The sequence below is a fragment of the Quercus lobata genome, chromosome 2 (assembly GCF_001633185.2).
Source record: "Quercus lobata isolate SW786 chromosome 2, ValleyOak3.0 Primary Assembly, whole genome shotgun sequence".
In the NCBI taxonomy this organism is placed as follows: domain Eukaryota; kingdom Viridiplantae; phylum Streptophyta; class Magnoliopsida; order Fagales; family Fagaceae; genus Quercus; species Quercus lobata.
In genome coordinates, this window is record NC_044905.1 from 99,740,425 (window position 1) to 99,768,412 (window position 27,988).

Below are 27,988 nucleotides of genomic sequence, written 5' to 3' on the forward strand. Positions count from 1 at the left end.
ATCAATCAGTCAGTACCAAAAAATCACATGCAAATAGTCCTTAAATAAGGCAAGCAGTCCATATTGACTAGAATTAATTGATCAACGAATAGTCAAGAAAAATCAAGTGGCACAAAACAAAACCAACACCTTACGTGTGTGTATATATAGAGACTTGAATCTCATCCATTTAACCAAAGCCATCACATGCTCTCACACACGCACACAAAGCAAAAAAAATGAAGTTCTACACGTTTATTATCTTGAGTTTAGCTTTCTTGCTAGGAAGTACCTGGGCAGAACAATGTGGAAGACAAGCTAATGGTGCTGTTTGTCCAAATGGGCTATGTTGTAGCCAACATGGATGGTGTGGCACCACAAACGATCACTGTGGAAATGGTTGCCAAAGCCAATGTAAGCCAGCAACTACACCTTCCAAACCAACCCCAACCCCCACCCCTAGTGGTGGTGGTGGTGATGTTGGCAGCCTCATCAGCCTCTCTCTATTCAATGAACTGCTTAAACATCGCAACGATAACCGCTGCCCCAGTCACGGGTTCTATACCTACGATGCTTTCATCACTGCTGCTCGATCTTTTGGTGGGTTTGGCACCACGGGTGATGTTAATACTCGTAAAAGGGAGCTTGCTGCTTTCTTGGCTCAAACTTCTCATGAGACCACAGGTATAATTAGTTTGATTAATATTTAAGTCTGAAACATTAACAATAAGTCACAAGAATTAATTCAGAAAAAAAAATTAACAATTATTGTTGAAGATAAGTGTCTATTTGGTAACGCACTTTTTCAAAATACAGCTTTTTAAAAACTTCATTTTTAATTTGTTAGGAACAATTTTTTCACACATTGAATTTTCTAATATAGTACTATACGGTTTTGCTTCACACCCCCAAAATTATTGTTCAGCCTAGACATTAAAAATTATCAAAATAAATTGGCTAAATTATTTGGATCACATGTGATCCATGTTACTTTCTCATTCCGAGTATAAGTCATTATCTCTTAACATTAATTATTGTTAATTTAGTTGTTAATGTAGTGGATTTGTTAACTCATACAATATGGTAATATGGTCATTTTGTGTAGGAGGTGGAGGGTGGGCAAGTGCACCAGATGGTCCATATGCATGGGGATATTGCTTTGTAAGGGAGACAAAAATGGAAACTTATTGTGATGACAAAGCGCCATGCCCTCCTGGCAAAAAATATTATGGAAGAGGACCTATCCAACTCACTCAGTACGTCTCTCATGCCTGTCACTTGTGAATTTCTTAAAGCTCAACCAAAATAAAACATAGAAATACCACATGATCTGCATCTATTTCCATGGTTGCAACAAGCTAACATACATGCTAGATGACATGCATTGCAGTGATTGCACAATTTGTTTTACATGAGTTTGTGTCTCAAGTTTGCAAATATGTGATGGGATTGTTGTTGATGTTAGGCAAATGTATGCTCATATATGGAAGATTTGAACAATCACTTGGTTTTATCAAAAGGTCTCCATTTAAATGGAATATTTAGAGAGCTTAGAATCTTACTCAATCATTAATAGAACTAACTTACTACTCGGATTCGATGAAAATTGTGTCTCAAGTTACAATTCTATGATGGAAAATTTGTAAGTGGTTATTTTGAAGGTTCAAACACTCATGAGATCGTCTTTATTGGCTTTATCACAAGGTCTCCATTTAAATGCAAGATTTTGGGCTTACCATGTTACACGTCCTGTATTACTAAATAGAACATTATTGGAAATTTGGAATATTCGTTTGCCTAACATTAGTTCAAAATATTTTTATATCAACCCACATGCTTCAGACAAATTATACGGAATTGAATTGGTCAAAAGATTGTCAAAATTCAAGGGAACCCACTTTCTACAGATGTTTGTACTAGTCAAATTGAATTCTGCAACCAAACTTTAATGATGTTATCCTCACATGTGAGATGTGACTACAATAATTTTTCACAATTTCATTTTTTTTTTCCCTTTTTTAAGAGATAATTTTCATTTGGTTTTCATTTTTTTTTTTTTTTTTTTATCATCAGACTAAGGGTCCGTTTGGATACAGCTGAAAACTGAAAAACACTGTAGCAAAATAATTTTTAAATGTGTGAATAGTATCGTGAGACCCATTTTTAATGAAAAAGTTGCTGAAAAATGAAATTTGTGGGTCCGTGAACAGTACACGATGTGCTGTGATTGGTCCAAAAAAATTTGAAAAGTCAAAGTTTGCGGCTACTGTTCATTGAACAGTGCATGAACAGTAGCCGCAACACCCAAAACGCGTGAAAAAAAAAAAAAAAAAAGACAAAACGCAAACGCAGTTTTTTTCAGCCGAATCCAAACGCTCTCTAAGATATCAATTTTTTTTTTTTTTTTTTGTAGACGAGAATTAACTAAACTCCAAATTTTTTATTCAACAATAAGAGATTTTATCAATTGAACTAATTATAACCCACTTCACTATTTCAAACTTGAATTATTGCAATATCACTTTTATTTAATTTCATTATTAACATCACATTTATTTAAGACCATGCCAACAATTTTTTTTTTTTTAAATTGTGTTCATAGACATATACATGAGCCTGTCAACACAATAGTTTGGACTTTGGAGCATGTATTAAATTTGACTCTCTATACCATGACACTAACATTGATTATTGATTTTTTTTAACTTCATCAGCAATTACAACTATGATTTAGCTGGTAAAGCCATCAAGTTGGACTTAATAAACAATCCAGATCTTGTAGCCACAGACCCAGTGATTTCATTCAAGACAGCCATATGGTTTTGGATGACCCCACAAGCCAACAAGCCATCAAGCCACAATGTCATCATAGGCCAATGGACACCATCCCCTACAGATACGTCAGCTGGTCGAGTCCCAGGCTATGGTGTCATCACCAATATAATCAATGGTCGTCTTGAATGTGGGCAAGGTGCTAATGATAAGGTGGCTAGTAGGATAGGGTTCTATAAGAGGTACTGTGACATTTTGGGATTAGGCTATGGAAACAATTTGGATTGCTATAATCAAAAGCCCTTTGGTTAAATTGCTCAGCTCAAGACTCATGACTCATGAGTAATATAGTAATACTACTCCTGCTAAGTACTAAATATCTAGCAGGAGAAAATAAAGAGCAATAATCTTATGTATCTGGAAAATCTCTTTCCCTAGTAGAAAAACTTCTATTATGTTACAAGCAGTAAAGTGAGTTTGGTTAATAATTTTGATGCCCATATTTGCAAAAGCATGCAATTTTTTTTTTCTTTTTTCTTTTTTCTTTTTTTGGATACTACAGTAAGATACCATCAATTATTTTGATGTGAGGAGTGAGGGCTTTACTAGTAGCCGTTGGTTGTAGAAATTGACATATCATGGATAGGGGTTTCCTTGAAAAAAGAGACAAATGGTCATGAAAATAATTATATTTTTCATAAAGTAATTGTAGTAGCAACATTTTTTGTGTCAAAGCCAGAACATTGCACTAACATAAATTTTTTTTTTTTTTTTTTTTTGGTAATGGTTATACAAGAAGCATTAAAAAAAAAAGTTGTTTAGGTAATGTTTGTGCCTAAAAAAAGAAATAATCTTCAGAGCCTGGGAATTAAGCAATAATTTTCAGCATTTTTTTTCTTATGAAATAGTGGCTATGGCAATCATTGGTTTGTTAAAGCTTCCAAATTTCCTTTAAAATACTTTTTATAACAAAATTGGCACTACTTGAGTGGTTTGGAAAAGTTGTAACTAGGGTCCAATGGGACAATTGAACCTGAAAAATAAATGTCAATAACCCAATTTATTTGTTGATGAGTAAATCTTAAGAATAGGCCAAAACGAGGTATGTCATGAGATCAATGTTGTAAGATGCTTAACACCTTTCATATCTTTAACCAAATTTCTGAATTCAACTTTCTAGTTCTAAACATAATTTTGGAGCCTTACTTAGATTACAAAACCTTGAGACATTTCTTTAACTTAAGTTTGATAATAAAATCAATTAAACATAGGTGACCACTTGTCTCACTTGACTGAGATTTTGATTCTGGTTCAACCGAGTTTTGACTTCACTTGAATGAACTAACTTGATAAGCACTTCTTTTCCAACTTCGACTATGGTTTTTATCACCCAAAATTACAATACAAGTATAATCCAAAATACATAGAAATTCATCATGAAATTAAGCAACACTTAAAATCCTAACAATTTTTCTCTAGATTGTGCATTACTTTCTCATTTCCCAATTCAACACTAAGAGAACTATTAGACATTTGTATTAATTTCACAACAAATTCATAACCTAATTCAATGTTATTAGAAAAGCCCTTCAATCTTTGGACTCTATTTTTGTTATTAGACAATAAATGATGTTTCCTTAAAAAATTAGATTTTTTAAACAGATCAAAAAATTTGGGATGAAGGGAGTACATGTAAAGCTGACTATGGTTGAATCCTTAACCCATCCTAGAAAAAATAAAAATGCTAAAGATACTACAAGTTTTACTACATGAAACTTAAAAATTGATATGGTAATGAATATGTTTGGTAGGTTTCAACTTTCAACCGCCTCATAACTGAATTTTAATTTGCGTATATCTAATTGGTGACACATCATCAATTTGTAAGATTAATATGAAGTAAAACTTACAGTACATATAGTACTATTCTTTAAAAAAATCTATATTGGTCCATCTATATTTTACTAACACAAGTTACACAACATTTGGATATCGGGGCATATCCCAAAAAATAAAAATAAAAAATAAAAACAAAACAGAAAAGAAAAGAAATCTACTCTTATACTTATAGTAAAATTAATTAATTTGTTTGTAAGACTAATATGTAGTAATACTTGTATTACTGCTCTTAAAAAAACTCTTGATTTATCTGTGTTTTACTGACACAACATTTGGATAGTCGGGCATAACCCAAAAAAAAAAAAAAAAACCACTCTTATACTTATATATAATTAGATTAACTTAAACATTGTGGTTTAATTATTGTCAAGAGCCCTGTAACTTAATTGGCACCTCCTCATATACAAAGTGTTTAGAAGTTTAGAGAGGAAAATGTTCAAGCTATGGCGGCATATTATAACTATCTATAAAAAATAAAAAATAAAAATAAAAATAAATAAAAAGAAGAAGAAGAAGAAGATTAACTTAAACGTGGTCAATGTACCTAAGAAAGATGGGAAATTAATGAAAACGCATCAGCGGAGTCGTCTTCTAAAAATGGCAAAAGTCAATGATCAATTACGGTGCATTTGAATGTAATTTTTTACTAAAAACTTATTTTGTTTATTAGTTAAACAGGGATTTTGATTGAGAGAGTCCATCATGTAGCCATGAAAATGATAAAGTGGGCCCTAGAGCCTTGATTTCTTGAGGAGAAAAGGCATGGGCTTCTAGCCAATTTATACATAATGACCATACGATAGTCTGAATTCATAGGTTGGTCAATCTATGATGAAACCATGGTTCAACATCCCAGGAAAATTTCATGGGCATCTTTGAAAAAGAAAAATTCTTCTTAGGCTGCTTCTAGCAGCCTGAATGGATTGCATTTTTAGGCTGCTTCTAGCAGCCTGAATGGATTGGATAATTTGCATGATGATCTACGAATTGAATAGTTTACAATCTAGGAGATATCTAAGGTGGTTATCTGTCCCAATTAGATGCGACCCAATATGATAAAGCCACTTTTTCAAAGATGCATTTTCATTTTAAAGAGACCTTCAATTTTGAAAATTCTTGTTTTAGACTAACTGGATACTGTTACTCTTATTACTAGCATCATAGACATTCAAAGAAATTTGTCATCTAACCAATACCCATACCTTCTGTTTCAATGGGTTTTACCGAAGTAATAAATTTGAGATCATGTTAAGGAAAGAAAATATCCACTGCCAGAGGAACTTAATATACCTTAAATTTATAGCCTCATTTGTTAATTTCTCTATTTGATCCTTAAAAGTAAGGAATCTTCATTAGGTCATCATAATCAACAACTGCCTATTAATTGAAAGAAAAAATTTATTTATTAGAGAGCAAACCGGTAAAATCCAGTGACATAAATGTGAATCTAATATAAACTAGCCAAAAACAAAGTGGACCAAATTGGACACAATGGACTAAAATAGACTAAATTGGACCAAACTAAAACGAGTAGACTGAAGGGCACTAAAATGGACTATAATAGTTTGAATTGGACCAAAATGGACTCTCTTCATTTCAAGTAGAACAATGTGCATTATTAATAAAGAGATTTCATTTCATGTTAAATATTTTTTATCTCAGATATGATGGTGTACATAGTGCTAGATCATTTAAAAGTTAATAAAAAAATTAAACAGTTTGTTTGATTATAGCGAAAATTGAAAAGTGGCTAATGGAGAAGGAGGGAAGAAAAAAAGTGGAAAGAAAACTAATATTTTCCATTGTTTGGTATGCAATGGAAAATGGAGAGGAAATGAGATGATTCCAGGAGTTTTTTATCCGAGATCCAAAAAAAAAAAAAAAACTCCTCAAATCTGGGAGAAATTAAGGATGAAAATGAGGGTTGAAATAATATGACACAAATGCCCTTTCATTTTTCACCAACCTTCTTTTTTTGATTCAAAGGAAATGCATTAAGAAAAACAAGAAAGCAAACAAAGTCTCAGGACATAGCCTGTTCAGATGCAACCCATTAAAATCAAAATCCAAAACACTTGTGATGTCCACAGGCGGACTTTCAGGGTCCATTTGGTTGGAAGGGTGGAAAAGTGGGAAGGATAGAAAATTATGGGAGAATGGAAAAGTGGGAGGATAGAAAATATTTTATTTTCTCTCCCTTTTTGTTTGGTTGAGAGTGGAAAAGTAGAGGAATGGAAAAAATGAGTTTGAATAAATTTAGTCATATACTCTTGTTAAAGAATTATGCCAAATTAAAAAAAAGTGACAAATAACTACACCAAAAGGAGCAATCACCCCAAAATTTTTATAAAAATAAAAAACATGTTCCAAAAAAAATCACATCCAATAAAAATAAAAATAAACCATCACACCCAAGCCCTAAAAAAAAAAAATAAAAAATAAAAAAAGAGGCAATGTTAATGCCCAAGAGAAAAAAAAAATGCAACTTAAATTGAGGGTATTTGTGTAAAGTGCATCTTTCAACACTTTTTCCTCCTTATTTTCCTCCCAAATTGGGAGGATAAAAAAATGTGGGCTCGGAGGGAAAATTTTTCCCTCTATTTTCTGTCTCTCTTGTTTTCTCTCCTCAAGCAAACAGTAGAAAATGCCATTTTCTACCCTATTTTCCTCTCTCTATTTTTCATCCTCCCTGTTTTCACCCCAACCAAACAAACTCTCAAGGATAACAAAATCAACGGCTTGACATCCTCCCATACAAGCTAAAACATCTGCACATTTGTTGGCTTCACAAAAGCAATGCCTAAAACGAATCCGAGGAATCTGGGAAGCCAGGCACTTGCAGTCATCCATGAGAGAAGATAAGAATAGGTTAGAATAATTCGGATTACACATAGCATCCACAATAGACTTAGCATCTATCTCGACTTCTACAGTTGGGAAATTGCGACTATGGCATCACGGAGGGCCCAGAGCTCAGCAAGGAAGCAGGTTGTCACCCCCACTTTGCAAGCAAACTCCACAATCCAATTCCCAATTTCATCATGGATTAGTCCCCATCCTCTTGCAAATCTTGGATTGCCATGTGATGAACCATCTGTGTTTAATTTCACCCATCCCGGTTCTGGTCTTGTATTTTTCACCAAGCTTCAACCACAGAACCACCTACACAATAGCTTGTTCTTTTCTTTCGTCATGTTCTAATCTACCTCTTTCTTTTTATCTTTTATCTTTTTATTCTTTCACTAGGTCTTTTTTTTTATGAAAAATGTTTTTTTTTTTTGAGAAATAATTACAACATGTTGCTAACCCTGTAACTCGAACCCTTTCCCTCCCTAGACCCCCAAGCACTTTGTACATGGGGAAGTGTCAATTTAGCTACAAGGCCTTTGGATTTATGAAAAATGTTATGTCTACAATATTTTTACAATAAATCATAAGGGGGCATGTTGTTACGGATTGTTATTAATGGGCAAAAAAGTAATTTCAATAGTAGGTTTAAATTAGAACTATAACAACTTACCTGTTGTGAAAGTGTTATGAAAATGTTATAAACATAACAATTTTTTTTTTTTATTAATACAATGCTATTCTTTAACAAAGTCAATTAATTGTCTCCAATGGTTGAATAAGAGATCTGGAGTTCAATCCCCACCTATACCAAAAACTAATTGGGTGTCTTGGTTTGATGATAAAAAATATCATCAGAAGCAAACACTATAAATTGAAACTCTCTAAAAAAAATTATGTTGGCAAAAAAAAAAGTCAATTAATCGCATTTTAAATTTTTATATACAAAATGGACGAGTAAATAAAAACAAAATAATAGGATTATAATAAGTATGATGTGTTGAATTTTACAAGATGTCATCTACAAAAAAATAAATAAATACATAAATAATTGATATAAGTAATATATTTTCCTATATAATACTTTTTATAAAAATAAATAAATAAAAAATCTTATATATACAATGTAATTGGGCATAAGAGTAAATTCATACAAAATATCTTTTTATCCTTTTATTTTTTGACTCAATTAAACAAAGAAAATTTATATTGTATTAAATTTTCATCCTCCCAACCAAATAGCGGTGGTAAAACCTAAAATCTTTTTTATTCTTTCACTTTTTATTATCCCAACATTTTTCATACTCTCACTTTTTCATCATCCCAAGTCCCAACCAAATAGAGTGAAGTAATACCAAATATGCATGTAGATTTATGATATTTAATATTAATCATAAAATTAATCAATTTCTAATGAAGAGAATCCTGCACTTATATGATAGAAACAATTTGTCGGACTGTGAGCTGTGTTATTCCATCTCAAAACCAATTAGTAATGAGGAAGATACACTCAAATCTTTTATAACTTTCGACATCACACCATACATGCCTATTTTTAGAATGGTTGTAGGGAGTCAAATTGTGACCTCAAAACATATTTTTTTGATAATTACCATCAAGATAATCCATTTATATTTGCAGCGAGTGAGAGATCAATCAAAGGGTGGCACTATTTTTGTCCCCTTTTTCCTATGTCGACATGATAAATTGAAATTTAATTCTCCGAACTTTGTCTTCTCCAGTGTGTATCAGAATATGGAACAGAAGTGTGAGTAGCATGAGGAGCAAGGATCAAATCATGCCATGACAGAAGCAAGACCAATTGAAGCTGCAAAATTACTGAACATAGTAAACGGCTAGTAGCTTAAGGATTAAAACTACATGTAGCATTGTATTTAATAGTGTTAGTTACCACACGTGAGCTGGTTGGTTATTTTTACTGTTCACACGTGCATAGTTCAGTTAGTTAAAAGTTAGTTACTTAGTTTTCCCATACTCTGTATTGTATATAAGATGTAAATCTGATCTTTCTTATAATATCGAGAAGTATTTTCCCAAATTCTCTGATATGGTATCAAAGCAAATTCCCAAATTTTAGGGTTCTTAGGGTTCATACTCTCTCAAATTTTCTCTGAGAAAATTCCTTTCTTTCTCTAAGAAAATTCTTCATTGTTAACAATGGCTTCTGCTGCAACTCAAGGTGCTACTACATCAGAGAATGTTGCATCTTCATCTTCACAAGATTCACCAATGGATGATCCCCTGTTCTTGCATCAAGCAGAGAGCCCGAGTACAGTTCTTGTGACATAGCCTTTGATTGGTGGAGAGAACTACTTAGCATGGGCTAGAGCTGTGAGGAAAGCATTACTCACCAAGAACAAACTGGGATTCATTGATGCTTCTCTCACTTTATCATCTCCAGTGGTGTCTACTTCTTCAGCTATTCAAGCTTGGATCAGATGTGATAATATGGTTGGAACTTGGTTAACTAACTCAGTATCACCAAAACTTCAAGCAAGTATCATTTATGAAGACACGGCTTTGGAGATTTGGACTGATTTGAGGAATCAATTTGCACAGAGCAATGGACCAAGAATTTACAATCTTCAGAAGGAAATTGCTGATTTACACCAAGGTGAAGTTTTTGTAACTGATTTCTTTACTCAATTGAAAGTGCTTTGGGACCAATTGCAAAGTTATAGTCCATTTGCTTCTTGTACATGTGGAAAATCTGTGTTTAATGTGAATAAGAGGCTTAGTGATCTGCAAGTTAGAAAATCAGTATTGAAGTTTTTAATGGGTTTAAATGATTCTTTTTCACAAGTAAGGTCTCAAGTATTGCTCATGGATCCTTTGCCTTCTGTTAGCAAAGTCTATGCTTTGTTAATACAAGAAGAGATGCAAAGATCAGTTACTAATCAATCTGGTGTGAAGGTTGATTCAACTGCTTTGGTTGCAAAGATGCAAACCTTTAATGCTGGTATTACTTCTAGTGGTAATGGTGTCAAGGGCAAGGACAAACCTGTTTGTACTCATTGTGGCAAGACTGGTCATATAGTAGATAAGTGCTATAGATTACATGGCTTTCCTCCTGGCTTTAAGTTCAAGAATAAGCCTCTAATGGCTTATCAAGCTCATCAAGTCTCAACCATTTGGTCACAGGAGTTACTACCCTGTCCAAATCCCAACAGTTCAGCTTTTACTCCAAAACAGTGTCAACAGCTTCCTGCATTGATTAATCCTTGTTCTCCTCTTGTGTCTGTTGTTCAAGGCAAGGATATTCATGCCAAGGATGATTCTTTAACATGTGTTCCTTTTTCTTCTTCTGCAATGGCAGGTATAGATGTGTCTCATTCTGTTTTTTCTACAAAGGTAGTTAACAAAAGGGCTTACACTTATGATATTTGGGTTATTGATACTGGAGCTACTGACCACATTGTTTGCTCAGTGAATCTTTTGTCTTCTATTACTGCTATTGCTCAGTCTGTAGTTGAATTACCCAATGGTGAAATTGCTTCTGTTACACATATTGGAACTATTGATCTTTCTTCTTCATTCACACTTCATAATGTTTTACGTGTGCCTTCTTTCACTTTTAACCTTCTCTCTATTAGCACCATCACTAAATCTAACCCTTGCTGCCTTGTTTTCCTATCTACCTTTTGTTTTATCCAGGACCTTACCTGTTGGAGAATGATTGGAGTGGGGCAAGCAAATGATGGTTTGTACCTATTACAATCTGGTAGCACTCTTCAGCATTCTTCAAGCTCTCTTGATGATTTTCTAGCAAGTCATAATCTGAGTATAGTTTCCAATTCTTTCTCAGCTACAACTTCAACCAATACACTTCCTTCCCTTTGGCATAGCAGATTAAGGCATCCATCAGATTCTAGGTTACAAGCTTTAAGTCATATTTTTCCTTTTCAGAAAAATTTTGTAATAATGCTTGTAACATTTGTCCTTTGGCTAAACAAAAACGTTTGCCATTTCCTTTTAATAATAATCTCAGTACTTTTGCTTTTGATTTGTTGCATATGGATGTTTGGAGTCCATATTCCACTCCTACCTTAGATGGTTACAAGTACTTCTTGACTATTGTTGATGATGCAACTAGAGCTACATGGGTTTACTTTGTGCTCGAATAACTGCTGCATGCAAGGCATTCATGTTGTTCCTTCCTCCATAGGAGCAATCTGGAACAGCTTTTAGTATACAACGGGCTATGTTGTAAAATCCTCAATCCACAACCAGGAATAGAGGGGATTCCCCAACATTATTTGTAAACAAAGTCAACCCTGGGTCTTCCCAAATTAATAACTCCACAATCTCACAATGATAATTTCTTATAGCCTCCTGTAATGCTGTATTCTTCTCATGATTCTCCATGCTTAGTAGCTCCATGTTCACTTCAACATCTTGATCATGTTTTACTTTTGCATGAGCTATTAGAAACCGTGTCATTTCAATATGACCTAAGCTTGCTACAATATGTAATGCAGTGTTGCCTTTCCGATTTTTCATATACAAGAGTGATGGTTTTGAATCCAACACTTTTTCCATCATGTGCAAGTCCACCTTTCCAGATTTTGCTGTCACATGAAGAATAGAGCCCCCCCTCGCTGTCAACTACCCGAGAATATTTGAATCAATACTCCCAATTACACTTCCAGAAATTGTAGCATTGAACAGTTTAGTATCCATTGCTATAATTTTCTTTCTTCTTGAATCTGATCAAACAGTTTCCAAAAGAAAATTAAGCATTATAAATTTCACACACAGGAAAAATAATAACTATAACAATAAGGCAAAGTATTATATAAAGATTTATTTATACACAAAAACATTACTATGTGTAGGAATTATAAGAAGAGACTCACAAGCTATAATTGAAGGAAAAATTTGGAGCTTATAGAAAGCTTTAGATCTTGAAACTTGGACACAGTAGCATATTGCACTTTTTTCTTCCTCTATAAATAATAACTTCTTGATGTTTCCATGAAATTACGAGTTGAGTTCCAAGGGGCTGGCATCACCGCATCCTCTGAAACTTCTATGAGCCTGCTTACAAGTTGCATCTACTCAAGCTAATTTACTTTGGTCAATTTTATTTTTCCTTTTTTTTCTTTTAAAAGGGCCATTTAAACACCATGAGCAATGCTAATTGTAAGATGATAAATTGCAATTTTTTTTAATAGATATGATAAATTTTTAATCTATGACATCTACTCCATGATGATTGTCCTTTATGATCTGGCCAAGAAACGAATTTAGGGTTTGAACTCTAAATCTCTTATTTGACGACAAAAGATTTTTCTAATTGAGTTAACTAGAACCCACTGATAAGTTGTAATTGATCCTCTTTTACAATACTCCAATCACAGCAATCTTACACCCCTAAATTTATTGCTAACACTATTCCATAACTTTGAAAAGTAGGAATGCCATTTGGTCTAGAGGCATTATTTTTCTTAAAAGTACTATATCCACAACATTTTTACAACATTTTTATAATAAATCATAAGTGATAAGTTTTTATTGGTTTTAATTTGAATTTACAACTTAAAATACTTTGTTACCTACTCGTAATAACCAATAACAACCTGCCACACTTATGATTTATTGTGAAAATATTGTGAAATATTGTGGACATAATATTTATCTTCTTTTTCTCTCTCTCTCTTTTAATTAAAATGTTATGAAAATTGGATTTCTCATACATTAAAATACATATTGCAATAATATAGACAGAAATATACAAATTGCGTAAAGAGATATGGCTGATGGCTCTGTTTTTTGTTTGACTTTTCTTTTGAAGAAGAAAAAAAGTAAAAAAGGGGGGGGGGGGGGGGAATGGAATGATTGGATAGGAACAGGCCAGTCGGCAATTGATGTACCCTGCAATCGCGGCGAACACAAAGAAATTATTGTATTTTTCTCAAGATTCCGTCTCATACTGTAAAGTCAATTCTAATATATTTCTTAACTTTTACCGGAGATAAGCTAAATTATTTATTTTAATGAGTAAAGTTGTAGTCTTAGATTATAACTAATTTTGTAACTAAATTTTTTTTCATTCTCAAAACTTAAATTAAGCAATTAGGACTAATTGCAATGCTTTCCTATTTTTGTAGTTTTTTTTTTTCTACTATATTTAATCTTAGTATTCACATGTTTATTATATGTGAAGTATTATGTTCACAATATTTTTACAACAAATATTAAGTGGTAACTCGTAAGTTGTTATTGGTTCTAATTTAAAAAATTCACAATTGAAATTATTTTTTTACACATCAATAAACTTGCCACTTTAAAATTTGTTGTAAAAATATTATGAACATAACATTTTTCTTATTATATATTTATATACTTATTTCTTGATTAATTTCTTCTGTATCAAATGATCGATAAGAAATAAAAATGTGTGTATTAAGATTATTAGGTACTTGATTCTATATATATATATATTAGGTAATTTCATAATATTACAATTAAGGTGTGAGACTGGATTCTCCAACAAAAAAAAAAAGAAAGTGTGAGACTAAAAGTTTGTTGAGAAAGGGTTGTTACTTGTTATGTCCACATGCCCTAAACTTGTAATCAGAGAGGACCTGATAAACAATCCAGATCGTGTAGCCACAGGCCCAATGATTTCATTTAAGACAGCCATATGGTTTTAGATGACACAACAGGGCAACAAGCAATCAATGAAGCCACAATGTCATCATAGGCAAATGGACACCATCCCCTGCAAATAGATCAATTGGTGGAGTCCTGGGCTATGGTGTCATAACCAACATAATCAATGGTGGCCTCAAATGCAATCGTGGCCATGATGATAGGGTGGCTAGTAGGATCGGTTTCTATAAGTATTGTGACATTATGGGACTAAGCTATGGGAACAACTTGGATTGCTATAATCAAAGGCCCTTTGCTTAAACTGTTCTGGTCAAGACTCAAGAGAATTATAGTAATGCTACTATTAAGTACTCTAGGATAAAATAAAGAGAAACAATCTTATGTAATTGGAAAATCTTTTTCCCTAGTAGAAAAACTTTTAGTATGTTTTTACAAGCGGTAAAATGAATGAAAGTGTTTAGAATGAAATTGCAGTATATAGTGTATATTCTCTCCAAAAAAAATTCGGTGTATATGGTGATGAGTCCTACGCGTATAATATATCATACAGAAAACTAGAGGATTCTGGCACTTTACCCCTAATTTTGAAAAAAATTAGCAACATGCCCCTGTTTGCAAACTATATAGGAGCGTGCCCCTATTTCGATACTCGATTATCCTAAAATCGAGTTCAATTAAACACTCGATTTGTAGAAAATCGAGTTATGCCCGATCAAACTTAAAAAAATATATATAAAAAAAAAAAAATTTCCATGGAACTCGAGTTTCAGGAAATCGAGTTCCATGCAAAAAAATTTTTATAAGTGTGATTGCTCTATATTCAGGGAGCCCTATAGTGGCGTTTTTAAGCCCTATAGTGGCGTTTTTAAGCCCTATAGTGACGTTTTAAAGCCCTATAGCGGCGTTTTCCTGCAAATTTTTTTAGAACTGTGATTGGTCCATATTCAGGGTGCCTTATAGTGGCGTTTTTAAGCCCTATAGTGACGTTTTAAGGCCCTATAGCGGCATTTTTCTGCAAAATTTTTTATAAGTGCAATCGCTTTGTTCTGGAGCCATAATAGTGATGTTTTTAGGCCCTATAGTGACGTTTTTAAGCCCTATAGTGACGTTTTAGAGCACTATAGCGGCGTTTTCCTGCAAAAAATTTTGTAAGTCCCCATACCAAGTTCAAGGGGCCCTATAGTGGCGTTTTTAAGCCCTATAGTGACGTTTTAAAGCCCTATAGCGGCGTTTTGGAACTCGACTTCCCTAAAATCGAGTTCCATGCTTTTTTTTTTTTTTTAGTTTTATTTGAAATAACTCGATTTTCTACGAATCGAGTATTTTAATGAAACTCGATTTTAAGGTGATCGAGTATCGAAACAGGGGCATATCCCTATATAGTTTCGAAAAAGGGGCATATTGCTAAATTTTTTAAAAATTAAGGGCAAAAGGCTAGAATCTCCCAGGAAACTACTACAAATTACTTAGAATGAAATAACAGAGTATGTATATGGCGCTGGACATCAGCTATTTATTAAACAGTTTCAGCCTTAAAAACTAGCCTAGTATTAGTTCAACATTGATTTTTTTTTTTTTGGAACTAAATGAATAGAAATAACAAACTTTGAATACAAGCTAGTGCTATTACTTCACATTCCCAAATCGGTGAAGTCACCATTACTTTTTACATAAAATGCCATAATGCAATCCCAGCACAAAATATACCCAAAAGTTGAAAAGTGAAAAAATAAAAATAAAGTACATATTTACATCTTTGGAAGACTCTTGTCCAAATTTATTAAATCAATTTCTATGTCTCCTCCCAAGTTGCTTCATTCCAAATGTCTTCCTTAACCAATCAGGGTTCCTTGCAATCACAACATGCCCAATAATCACTCCAACAACTGTACCAAATCCATACCCAATCACAACTATTTTCCAACCAAATTCAAATGGAGAATCTGAATCTTCACTATTCTCTGAGATTGAGGCTGGAGGCAGCAAAGTATCAAAATTATTACAATTATTTGTCAATGGGCTCCCACACAATCCTGAATTTCCCTCAAATGAATTGTTTTGAAATGTATTAAATTGTTGCCCACTTGGTATGTGTCCCGTAAGATTATTATAAGAGACATTGAAATATTGCAAGAAATTAAGTTGTGTTAGCTGTTGTGGGATCTCCCCTGAGAGTCTGTTTAAAGAAATGTCCAATGATTCCAACCCTGCAAGATTTCCCAATGAAAATGGGATATTGCTACTAAGGAAGTTATTGGAAACATTGAACAAATGAAGCACCTTTAAATCACCAATTGATTCTGGGATCTCTCTTTCAAACCTATTGCTTGACATATCAATACCTCTAAAGAGCTCTTGGACCCTTTGATATACCATATTCATGCCTTTGTTTGTAATTGCCATTGAGTAATTGTAATCATAAGACAAATGATAATTCCAACTACCTTTTGGTATGGTAAAATTTGCCTTCACATGAATATAAGTTAAAGGGCTTTCGTTCTCAAAATCCCTGTACTTCCAATTCTGAAATATTTCTAGTGGCAACTTTCCTGAAAAGCTATTGTTGGAAAGATCAAGGACTCGCAAGTTGGGAAACTTATACTCAGCATTAGGAATGACTATTGGACCATTGAATTTGTTAGACCTTATACAGAGAACCATTAAATTTGGAAGATTTCCAAACCAATAGGGAAAAGAATCATTGAATTGGTTGACACCAAGATCAATAGCCTCTAGCATCATTAAATTGGCCAATGATGTTGGTAACCGGTTTTGGAATTTGTTTTCACTAAAATTTATCATTCGCAATTGGGTTCCCTTTGCCCAAGTTTGTGGAATGCTTCCCTCAAGTTTGTTCTTTTGTAGATTAAGCACTAATAAAGAATCACCAAACTTGTTCAAACATTGAGGAAGTGAACCACTTAAGCTGTTATTAGACAAATCAAGCATCTGAATAGAAGTCATGTTGCAAATCCATTGTGAAATTCTTCCACTCAACTTATTGTTTGGAATATTATAGCGCAAAGTGGAGGATGGTGGAATAGGAAGTGACCCTTCGAGCTGGTTAGAGCTAAGGTCTAGAATGGCTAGATTAGTCCATGGAAGAGGAATTGGAACTTGACCATCAAAGCCTGTGAGAAAATTGAAAGAAAGATCCATAACCCTTAAACTTTCTTTACTTGTGCCACATCCACTCAGGTATATGGCCAGTAATGTTGTTGTAAGCTAGGCTTAGCCACTGTAGCCCATCTTGGTTTTTTAGGAAATTTGGAAATTCAATCAAGTTACATGCAGCCAAATCTAACCCATAAAACTTTGGCAAAGTGGCATTGGTACATGTTTCATCAATGAGTAATGACAATTCATTATGAGAAAGATCCAACATGCCTAGGCTTTTCATATTAAGAAACATACAAAGTTCCATGGTGCCATTCAAGTTATTATTATAAACATCAAGAACCTCAAGATTGTAAAGGTGGACTATTGAGCTTGGAATTGGGCCTTGAAAATTGTTGGACGAAAGCCCCAGAAAAGTCAACTTTGTCAGGTTCATAAGGGTAACAGGGATTTCACCAGATAACATGGAAGAAGAGAGATTGAGATATGTTAGTCTTGAAAGATTGCCTACCTGGGATGGGATTTGAGAGTAGTTGAAGTTGTTGAAGGCGAGGTTGAGTCTTTGAAGATGAACAAGATGGAAGAGACTGCTATTGGAATTGATTGAACCATAAAGATTGCAGCTACTCAGATCAAGTTCAATCACGTGACCTGTGTCCTCATCACAGATAACACCATCCCATGCGCAACAATCACTGTTTTGACCTTCTAGTGTCCAAGATGCAACCTTGGGACAAGCCAATGGGTCACTAGATTCAGACCTTTTTATGCTGAAACTGTTTTTGAATTGCAGCAAGGCTGAACTCTCATCATCATGGCATAGTGACTGTATAGAAGGAGAAGAATGAGTGAGAACAATAAGCTGGGACAGAGAAACTAAGAAAAGCACACGCATGAACATGATGCAAAGAGAGGAAGACCCCATGACAATTCTTTATTAACTATGTAGCACTGCTCATATACTCTCATTCCCTTGCAAGAGATGCGATGAGCAATGAACGGTGTTATATGAATCCACGATCAACATTAGTAAACGTGTTCCCACCAACATTCGCTGCCTCATGTCATAATTCAAAAAAGGTGAACTTTTTTTTTTCTCATAAAAAAAATTAAAAAAGAAGGTGAACTTTTTTATCATTTCTATGTTTGACTAAGTAAATGCAGTTTTCAAGGTAACCCTTTTTAAGATATCGTGCTTTAGATTGTTTAATTTAATTAAAATTATAGTTGCATACTTGTATTAATCAATATAATACAAATAAATTATTTTTTTCAAAGACAATTTATTAGCCAATGAAAAATGCATGATCAAATTTGATTAAAGAATTTAAAATACATTTAATGAATTGTCTCTAAGTCTGAACATAATGTAAGAATGTCATAGACACTAGGGCCAATTGTCAACTACCACACGTCTTCAGAAAAAACATACACATCTTTCTGACTTTAAACAATTATGCTATTGCTATAGATGAATGATATTAGAAGTTCGGAGTGTCGTGTTAGACTTGCTGCCGCAATTTCTCACCCACGTTCTCATTGACCAGTGGTGGATGTTTATTCTATTGGTAATCTATTCTATTTTGAAATATCTCAAAATATTATGTTTTTAAAATTAAAAACTATTAATTTACTAATATTTCTATTATATTCTTACTTTATTTTGAAGACCATTTTTGATAAATTTATTTAAGAGTAATTTTAGAAATTTACACTATTTTTTATAAAGAATATATAAATTCTACTCTACAATAATCTAAGTGTATATATGTGTGAAATTTCCTCCTAAAGACTTTGAATCCCAGCTCTTATCCCCTACACTTGTGGAGTGACCATGGCACCAAGGATGTGCAGTGGTAAAACTTATACATTTTTATATAGCAAACAAGAGTAAGATAATAAATGATGTTCCCTTAAAAAACTTAGATTTTTTAAACAGGACAAACAAATTAGGACAAAGGGAGTACATATTAAGCTCACTATGGTTGAATCCTTAACCCATCCTAGAAAAAATAAAAATGTTTAAGATACTACAAGTTTTACTACATGAAACTTAAAAACTGATATGGTAATGAATATGTTTTGTGGGTTTCAACTTTCAACCACCTCAAAACTGAATTTTGATTTGCGTATATCAAAAAAAAAAAAAATTGGTGACACATCATCAATTTGTAAGATTAATATGAAGTAAAACTTATAGTACATGTAGTACTACTCTTTAAAAAATCTATATTGGTCCATCTATATTTTACTAACACAAGTTACACAACATTTGGATATCGGGGCATGTCCCCCCCCCCCCCCCAACCCCAAAAAAAAAAGAAATCTACTCTTATACTTATAGTAAAATTAATTTGTTTGTAAGACTAATATATAGTAATACTTGTATTATTATTATTATTTTTTTTTTGGTAATCAGGGAATTGCATTAAAACTAGAAATTAACAAGAGTTACAGGACAACGCCTGTTTAAATACAACTCAGAATTGTCAAATTCTAACAGAGGTTTCACGTCCTCTGGAGGACTAGTAATACTTGTATTACTGTTCTTAAAAAAACTCTTGATTTATTTGTGTTTTACTTACACAACATTTGGATAGTCGGGCATTGTTGTGAAATTTTAAAGTACTCGCAAGTGTATGAATCGTACCGAAGTATAGTTTGACAAGAACGAGGTCGAACCCACAGAGACTTGAATGAACGTAGGAAAATTAATCAAATCTTAACAAAATTAATCCTAATCTAGTTTAATAAAAATTGATTGTTTGCAATTAAATATACTAAGCAAATAATTAAACTAAGCAAAGATATAATATAAAACAGTAAAGAGATGTAAACAATCTAGAAAAAAAAATCAAGGTTTTGGAATCCGCCTTGTAAGTCATATCAGCATATATTTATGATCATTAATTTTTTCCAACTATTACATGATAATCTAGAAATCAATCTTGCTATCATGGAAAATATTATCATTAAAACTTCTATTTAAATATCTAAAGCATGCTCTTCTTCGCTTCCTAGGTATAAAATCAAATCATCAATTGCATCCAAGCCAAACAAATCACAAGAAATATCCAATTTTAAAATCAAGAAATAATAAACCAAGCATACAATTAATTAAGATAAATCCTAAATCATGAGAAAAAAATGATTGAAATCATATCTAGAATCTGATTTTAGTCAATTGATATGAAGCAAAAACAATTTAAATCATTAAAGAACAACTATAATATTACCGATAATATTTAAGAAGCCACATGCGGCGGCACTGTCTCTTGCTCCAATTTTCTATTTGTCATCCCAGCCCTAGCACTAGCCTCCTGTGAATTTTGCCCTAAAGAGCCTTTAAATATGTCCAAGAATCCTATTACAAATTGAATTCATATTTGGAGAAAATTCCAGATTTTTAGACATCAATTAACCGACAATTTTGGCCTATTTAACTTCAGAATTTGGACTTTTGGTAAACTACAAAGTTGTAGCCCTTTAAGTTAACTTTCCAACCTAACTTGAATCATCTTGATTGGACGTCTGAGCCAAAAGTTATGCCAAAAATACTAACTGATGTGCAGCTGAAATCCTAATCCGAATTAAACTTGGATTTGGTACAAATTTCCTTTGATTCCTTACTCCAATTGAACTTAAATTTAATTGGGTTAGCCTTTTTTAACTTCATCATAACCCTTGTAAAAGTAAATTCCACTAACTTTCTTCTTTGCATAAATTAACTTATTTAATTCCATTTTCCTACAAAAGACAAATTCACGCAATAAGATTCAATTAAGCACAAAGTTGATTATTCAGCATTATTCCAAAACCAAATATAAAATGCATGAATTAACTCAAAATAAGTATGATAATACTTTCTAGCAATGATATAAATATGCAAAATTAAGCTATTGTCAATGCATATCAAGCATAACCCCAACAAAAAAAAAAAAAAAATCACTCTTATACTTATATATATTTAGATTAACTTAAACATTGTGGCTTAATTATTTTCAAGAACCTTGTAACTTAATTGACACCTCCTCATATACAAAGTGCTTAGAGGTTTAGGGAAGAAAATATTTAAGCTGTGGCGGCATATTGTAACTGTGGGGGCCAGTTAATCAGGAGGCACTGTTAAGGCTGTACTAACTGGGCCTATGGCCCAATCCAAGGACATTAGCTAATCCAAGGATGGCCAAATAAGATTATAAGGGGAACGGAGTAAAGAGAAAAGTAAAGATAATATGAGATAAGTCCAACGAATGTCCGAGGAGAAAAGCCATCTCGAAAACAAGGGTCCGAGATCAGTAAGAGTGTCATATCATCATGAACTTTCTTCAAAGTTACATCACAACTAAGAGTTGGACGTTGAACAAGGGGTAAGAAAGGGGAAAGGCAACAAATATCTTCAAAAAGTTGCTACCTCCACATTAAATACCTCCCAACTAACTCTCTGACCGCATTAATGTGGAGGTGATGCCTGAACAGTAGTCAAGCAGCCTTACAGCTACTAGATGATGGTTCTGGGAGGTGTTGGATGGGACAAGAATGAGTTTCTAGAATCTAACCTACACGTGTATGGTAAAGATGATACCAAGATTGTAATATATAGCATGGGAAGATGGACTAAAGAGAGGGATCGGAAAAAATCAAGAAATTTTGGTAATAATACTATGAGCTCTTGTAACTTTGTTCATGAAGAAGATAATATAATATAAGCTCCTTAGGCTACTCCGAAGACAGACTTTCTTATCTTACTTGTATTTAATAGACTTAAATTAGCAAATTTTATCATTTTTCTTCTGGAGTAGATCTAGTTCTTTCATCCACGCTCTACAAATTTATTTTTTGGGCTTTTTGGGCTAAAACTCAATCCTATATTAGGTCTAATCCAATTTCAGTCCTTACAGTAACTATCTCAAAAAAAAAGATTAACTTAAACGTGATCAATGTACATTAAAAAAGATTAATGAAAACGCATCAACAGAGTCATCTTCTAAAAATGGCAAAAGTCAATGATCAATTACGGTGCATTTGAATGTAATTTTTTACTAAAAACTTATTTGTTTATTAGTTAAATAGGGATTTTGATTGAGGGAGTTCATCATGTAGCCATGAAAATGAAAAAGTGGGCCCTAGAGCCTTGATTTCTTGAGGAGAAAAGGCACGGGCTTCTAGCCCAATTTGCACAGTCGGAGAGATATGGGCCATATAAGCCTATCGCGTGATATCGGTAATGGATTGATCAGCGTGGCATATACTTAGCATTCATGAATCATCTAATGGACTGATCAGCATGGCATATAATAAGTTTCTTTCTCATTAATAAAGTTAGTTACTTTATAATATATATATATATATATATATAACAACCGTGCAACAAATTAAAATATCAATTAATGTTATGAAAGTGTTATGAAAATATTATAGATGAAACACTTTTTTTTTTTTAATTAATACAATGTTATTCTTTAACAAAGTCAATTAATCGCATTTTAAATTTTTTATATACAAATGGACGAGTAAATAAAAATAATATAGTAGGAGTATAATAAGTATGATGTGTTGAATTTTATAAGAGGTCATCTAAAAAAAAATTTGATATAAGTAATATATTTTACTATATAATATTTTTTTAAAAAAAATACTTCTTATATATACAATGTAATTGGGCATACGAGTAAATTCATACAAAATATCTTTTTATCCTCTTAATTTTCGTCTCAATTAAGCAAAGAAAATTTATATTGTATTAAATTTTCATCCTTCCAACCAAACACTAGTGATAGAAACCTAAAATCTTTTTTATTCCTTCACTTTTTATTATCCCAACATTTGTCATGCTCTCACTTTTTCATCATCCCAAGTCCCAACCAAAAAGAGTGATGTAATACAAGATATACATGTAGATTTATGATATTTAATCTTAATCATAAAATTAATCAATTTCAAATGAAGAGAATCCTGCACCTCTTTTTTTTTTTTTTTTTTTTTTTTTTGCTAAATGAAAAAATGGGGTCTCCGATGTGGGTTTATCAGCCCTACACTACGTGACGGTAATGAATAATACCACGTATACCACACGGAACTTGCTGAGACTATCATTCAAACCACTCCATTCTGGGTGTTAGGACAAAACTCCTACCATCAGGCCACACCCATATGGTGAATCCTGCACTTATATGATAGAAACAAATGGTATTGATAATTACCATCAAGATAATCCATTTATATTTACACCAAGAGATCAATCAAAGAGTGGCACTATTTTTGTCCCCTTTTTCCAATGTTGACATGATAAATTGAGAAAAGTCTTGTGCCACATAAAGTGGCATAAAAAAAGCCACAATTCATGTGGTTGGTGGAGGGTGTCGATGGGACACCCCTCCACCATGCGAATAGTCCTTAAATAAGACAAGCATTCCATATTGACTAGAATTAATTGACCAACGAATAGTCAAGAAAAATCAATAGGGACAAAAAAATAAAAATAAAAAAAATAAAAAAAACCAACACCGTACCATCAGAGACTTGAATCTCATCCATTTAACCAAAGCCATCACATGCTCTCTCTCACACACACACACACACAAAGCAAAAATGAAGTCCTACATGTTTATTCTCTTGAGTTTGGCTTTCTTGCTAGGAAGTACCTGGGCAGAACAATGTGGAAGACAAGCTAATGGTGCTATTTGTCCAAATGGGCTATGTTGTAGCCAACATGGATGGTGTGGCACCACAACCGAGTACTGCGGAAATGGTTGCCAAAGCCAATGTAAGCCTGCAGCAACTACACCTTCCAAACCAACCCCAACCCCTAGTGGTGGTGGTGGTGATGTTGGCAGCCTCATCAGCCTCTCTCTATTCAATGAACTGCTTAAACATCGCGATAACGGCTGCCCCAGTCACGGGTTCTATACCTATGATGCTTTCATCACTGCTGCTCAATCTTTTGGTGGGTTTGGCACCACTGGTGATGTTAATACTCGTAAAAGGGAGCTTGCTGCTTTCTTGGCTCAAACTTCTCATAAGACTACAGGTATAATTAGTTTGATTAATATTTAAGTCTGAAATATTAACAATAAGTCACAAGAATTAGTTTTTAGAAAAAAAATAAATAAATAACAATTATTGTTGAAGATAAGGCCTTGTTTGGTTTTAAAAAAATGATCACTCATTACTCATCACTTAGTTTTCATCACTCATCATTCATCACTCATCACTCATCACTATCACTCAAAAATACCCCAATTTCTGATAACGTTATTTGTGGCTTGTTTGGGTGAAATATCTGACTCAGTTTTGAAACTCCATCACTCACCTTTATGTCAACTCATTGGGTCCCACAAATATCAATTAAAAATCTCTGTGCAAAACGGTCATAAGCTTACCCGCGTTCTCTCTCTCTCTCCGTGTCTCTCTTCTCCACGCCCTTTCCACCCCAAAACGTCCCCAGTATCCAGAAACCCAAAATTATCAAAATGGAACTGTGCAAATGCCCAGAATAGCAAATTGGAGTGATGCTCTTCTTCCTCACCTCGAACCTGTCTGCGCAAAACCCCAGTTCCTCTCAGCATTCGGACCTGGCTTGAGGATCTCGTTGCCCCTCACTTCCCCGCCTCCACTGCGTTAGATCCTCCCTCAGCTCGAATTCCAGAAAACCCACTCGAAGGAATCCCAGACTCCCAACTCTGAACATAACCCCGTTCGGGAGGATGCCGGAAAGTGGGCCTTACACGATCAAAAATCGCGGTAGCATGTGGTAATCGAAATTTCTTTTTAAATTTGGGTCGCTTTTTATTTTTATTTCTATTATTTTTATTTTTATTTTTATTTTTTATGATCTTGATTATAATTGTTATGATTATGATAGTGTTTGTTATGTTTATGTAGTGGGTTTTTATTTATTTTTGCTAAGAGTGTTAACTATGAGTTTGCCTTATTTTCATAATTTTTTTAAAAAAATCTCACTTTATTTTTTGTTTTAATGAGAGTTTGCCGTATCCAACGTTGCTCATCTTCCTCACCTTCAACTTGTAAACTCATCGCGGCACTGTGGGTCTGCTGAAGAGAAACTCGTGAGCCCTCTGTTGGTACATGCATTAAATTTCTCTTCGTTCTCATGATTTTGCCTTTATATTTGATAAATATTTTACAGCAGATCTTGTAAATTGGATTTGAACAATCAAATGCTGTGAATACTCTGCTTGGATTTGAACATTTTTATGTTAGGTTTTTTTTAATATGAAGATTGTAAGACCTCTGTCTTTTGAGACCTCTGTCTTTTGCTTATTACGATGGGTGATTTCCCTCTGTTTCGACTATAATCCATGGGTCTGTTGTGGTCAGAGAGTTTTGTTTGGGTAAAAGATGGTGATTGTTAGTATATAATATTTTAGACATATATCTGACATGCATTCTTTATCTCTTTGAACATTTGTTTTTAAAAAATTTTGAGAAACAATTATCTCTTTGAACTGCAACATTCAATTTTATTGTTATATGAACTCTTTACTTACCCGAATTCATGTACCTAATTGGAGTTGATTTGAAGCATTGGATGTGCAATAAAGGATTTGATTAATATTGTAACTTTATAGGCACCACTGTACCTCTTTATTTGAAGAAATGCCTTTAACAAACTGCAACTACTTCAACAACAGTTTGTTACAACTGAAATCTAACTACAATGCTAAAGCCCGTGTCTATTTGGCTTTCTTGCCTTTCATTCAGAGTATGAGTCATTATCTCTTAACATTAATTATTGTTGATTTAGTTGTTAATGTAGTGGATTTGTTAACTCATATAGTATGGTAATATGGTTATTTTGTGTAGGAGGGTGGGCAAGTGCACCAGATGGTCCATATGCATGGGGATACTGCTTTATAAGGGAGAAAAAAATGGAAACTAATTGTGATAACAAAGCGCCATGCCCTCCTGGCAAACAATATTATGGAAGAGGACCCATCCAACTTACTCAGTACGTCTCTCATGCTAGTCACTTGTGAATTTCTTGAAACTCAACCAAAATAAAACATAGAAATACTACATGATCTGCATCTATATCCATGGTTGCAAGTTGCAACTAGCTAACACACTCATGCTAGATGACATACATTGCACAAGTTGTTTTACATGAAAAGTGTCTCAAAGTTGCAAATATTTGATGGGATTTTTGTTGATGTTAGGCAATGTACGTGCATATATGGAAGATTAGAACAATCACTTGGTTTTATCAAAAGGTATCCATTTAAATGGAAGATTTAGAAAGCTTAGAATCTTATTCTACCATTAATAGAACTAACTTGCCACTCGGGTTCGATGAAAATAATTGTGTCTCAAGTTACAATTCTATGATGGAAATTTTGTAAGTGTTTATTTTGAAGATTCAAACATTCATGAGATCTTCATTGGCTTTATCACAAGGTCTCCATTTAAATGCAGATTTAGGGCTTAAAATGTTACACGTCATGTATTACTAAATAGAACATTATTGGAATATTCGTTTGCCTAACATTAATTCAACTGACATGCTTCAGACAAATTATACGGAATTGAATTGGTCAAAAGATTGTCAAAATTCAAGGGAACCCACTTTCTGTAGATGTTTGTACTAGTCAAATTGAATTCTGCAACCAAACTTTAATGATGTTATCCTCACATGTGAGATGTGACTTCGATAATTTTTCACAATTTCAAACTCTTTTGTTTTTTTTTTTAAGACAGTTTCAACTTAGTTTATTTTTTTATGATGATTTTTTATCATCGAATCAAGATTTCATTTTGTTTTTTGCGTAGGTAGAGATCAATCAAACTCTAAATTTGTTATCTTACAATAAGAGACTTTATCTATTAAGCTAATTACAACCCACTTCACAATTGCAAACTTGAATTATTGCAATATCACTTTTATTTAATTTCATTATTAACATCACATTTATTATAGACTATGTCAACAATTTTTTTTTTTTTTTTATATATAATTATGTTCATAGACATATACATGAGCCTGTCAACACAATAGTTTGGAGCATAAATTAAATTTAACTTTCTATACCATGACACTGACATTGATTTTTGATCTTTTTTAACTTCATTAGCAATTACAACTATGATTTAGTTGGTAAAGCCATCAAGGTGGACCTAATAAACAATCCAGATCTTGTAGCCACAGGCCCAATGATCTCATTCAAGACAGCCATATGGTTTTGGATGACTCCACAGGCTAACAAGCCATCAAGCCACGATGTCATCATAGGCCAATGGACACCATCCCCTGCAGATACATCAGCTGGTCGAGCCCCAGGCTATGGTGTCATCACTAATATAATCAATGGTGGTCAAGAATGTGGGAAAAGTTCTAATGATAAGGAGGCTTATGAGAAGGTGGCTAATAGGATAGGGTTCTATAAGAGGTACTGTGGCATTTTGGGACTGGACTATGGAAACAATTTGGATTGCTATAATCAAAAGCCCTTTGGTTAAACTGCTCTACTCAAGACTCAAGACTCATGAGTATTGTAGTAATACTACTACTGCTAAGTAATAAATATCCAACAGGAGAAAATAAAGAGCAATAATCTTATGTATCTTGAAAATTTCTTTCTCTAGTAGAAAAACTTCTATTATGTTACAAGCAGTAAAGTGAGTTTGGTTAATAATTTTGATGCCCATATTTGCAAATGCATGCAATTTTTTTTTTTTTTTTTTTTTTTTTTTTTGAATACTACATTAAGATAACATCAAT

The 27,988-nt window shown here is 33.3% G+C and overlaps 3 protein-coding genes across 5 annotated transcripts; 1 reads left to right on the forward strand and 2 right to left on the reverse strand.

Moving 5' to 3' along the window:
- The first annotated feature begins 188 nt into the window (after positions 1–188).
- LOC115977510 (endochitinase-like) lies at positions 189–27,983 on the forward strand. Of its 3 annotated transcripts, none has more exons than XM_031099392.1 (3): positions 189–663; positions 1,085–1,235; positions 27,342–27,803. In XM_031099392.1, the coding sequence occupies exons 1-3, from the start codon at positions 219–221 to the stop codon at positions 27,724–27,726; spliced, it is 981 nt and encodes a 326-aa protein (XP_030955252.1). In that variant the 5' UTR covers positions 189–218; the 3' UTR covers positions 27,727–27,803. The 3 variants fall into 3 exon arrangements, with proteins under 3 accessions (XP_030955252.1, XP_030955254.1, XP_030955253.1); XM_031099394.1 differs by lacking the exon at positions 27,342–27,803 and adding an exon at positions 2,694–3,282; XM_031099393.1 differs by lacking the exons at positions 189–663; positions 1,085–1,235 and adding exons at positions 23,831–24,280; positions 26,077–26,221 and having other exon boundaries at positions 27,342–27,983.
- On the reverse strand, positions 15,729–17,313 carry LOC115977509 (receptor like protein 23-like). Its single transcript, XM_031099391.1, has one exon. The coding sequence runs from the start codon at positions 17,290–17,292 to the stop codon at positions 15,919–15,921; it is 1,374 nt and encodes a 457-aa protein (XP_030955251.1). The 5' UTR covers positions 17,293–17,313; the 3' UTR covers positions 15,729–15,918.
- Positions 15,729–18,211, reverse strand: LOC115977511 (receptor-like protein 7). The gene has a single exon (XM_031099395.1). The coding sequence runs from the start codon at positions 18,173–18,175 to the stop codon at positions 17,309–17,311; it is 867 nt and encodes a 288-aa protein (XP_030955255.1). The 5' UTR covers positions 18,176–18,211; the 3' UTR covers positions 15,729–17,308.
- Positions 27,984–27,988: the final 5 nt, after the last annotated feature.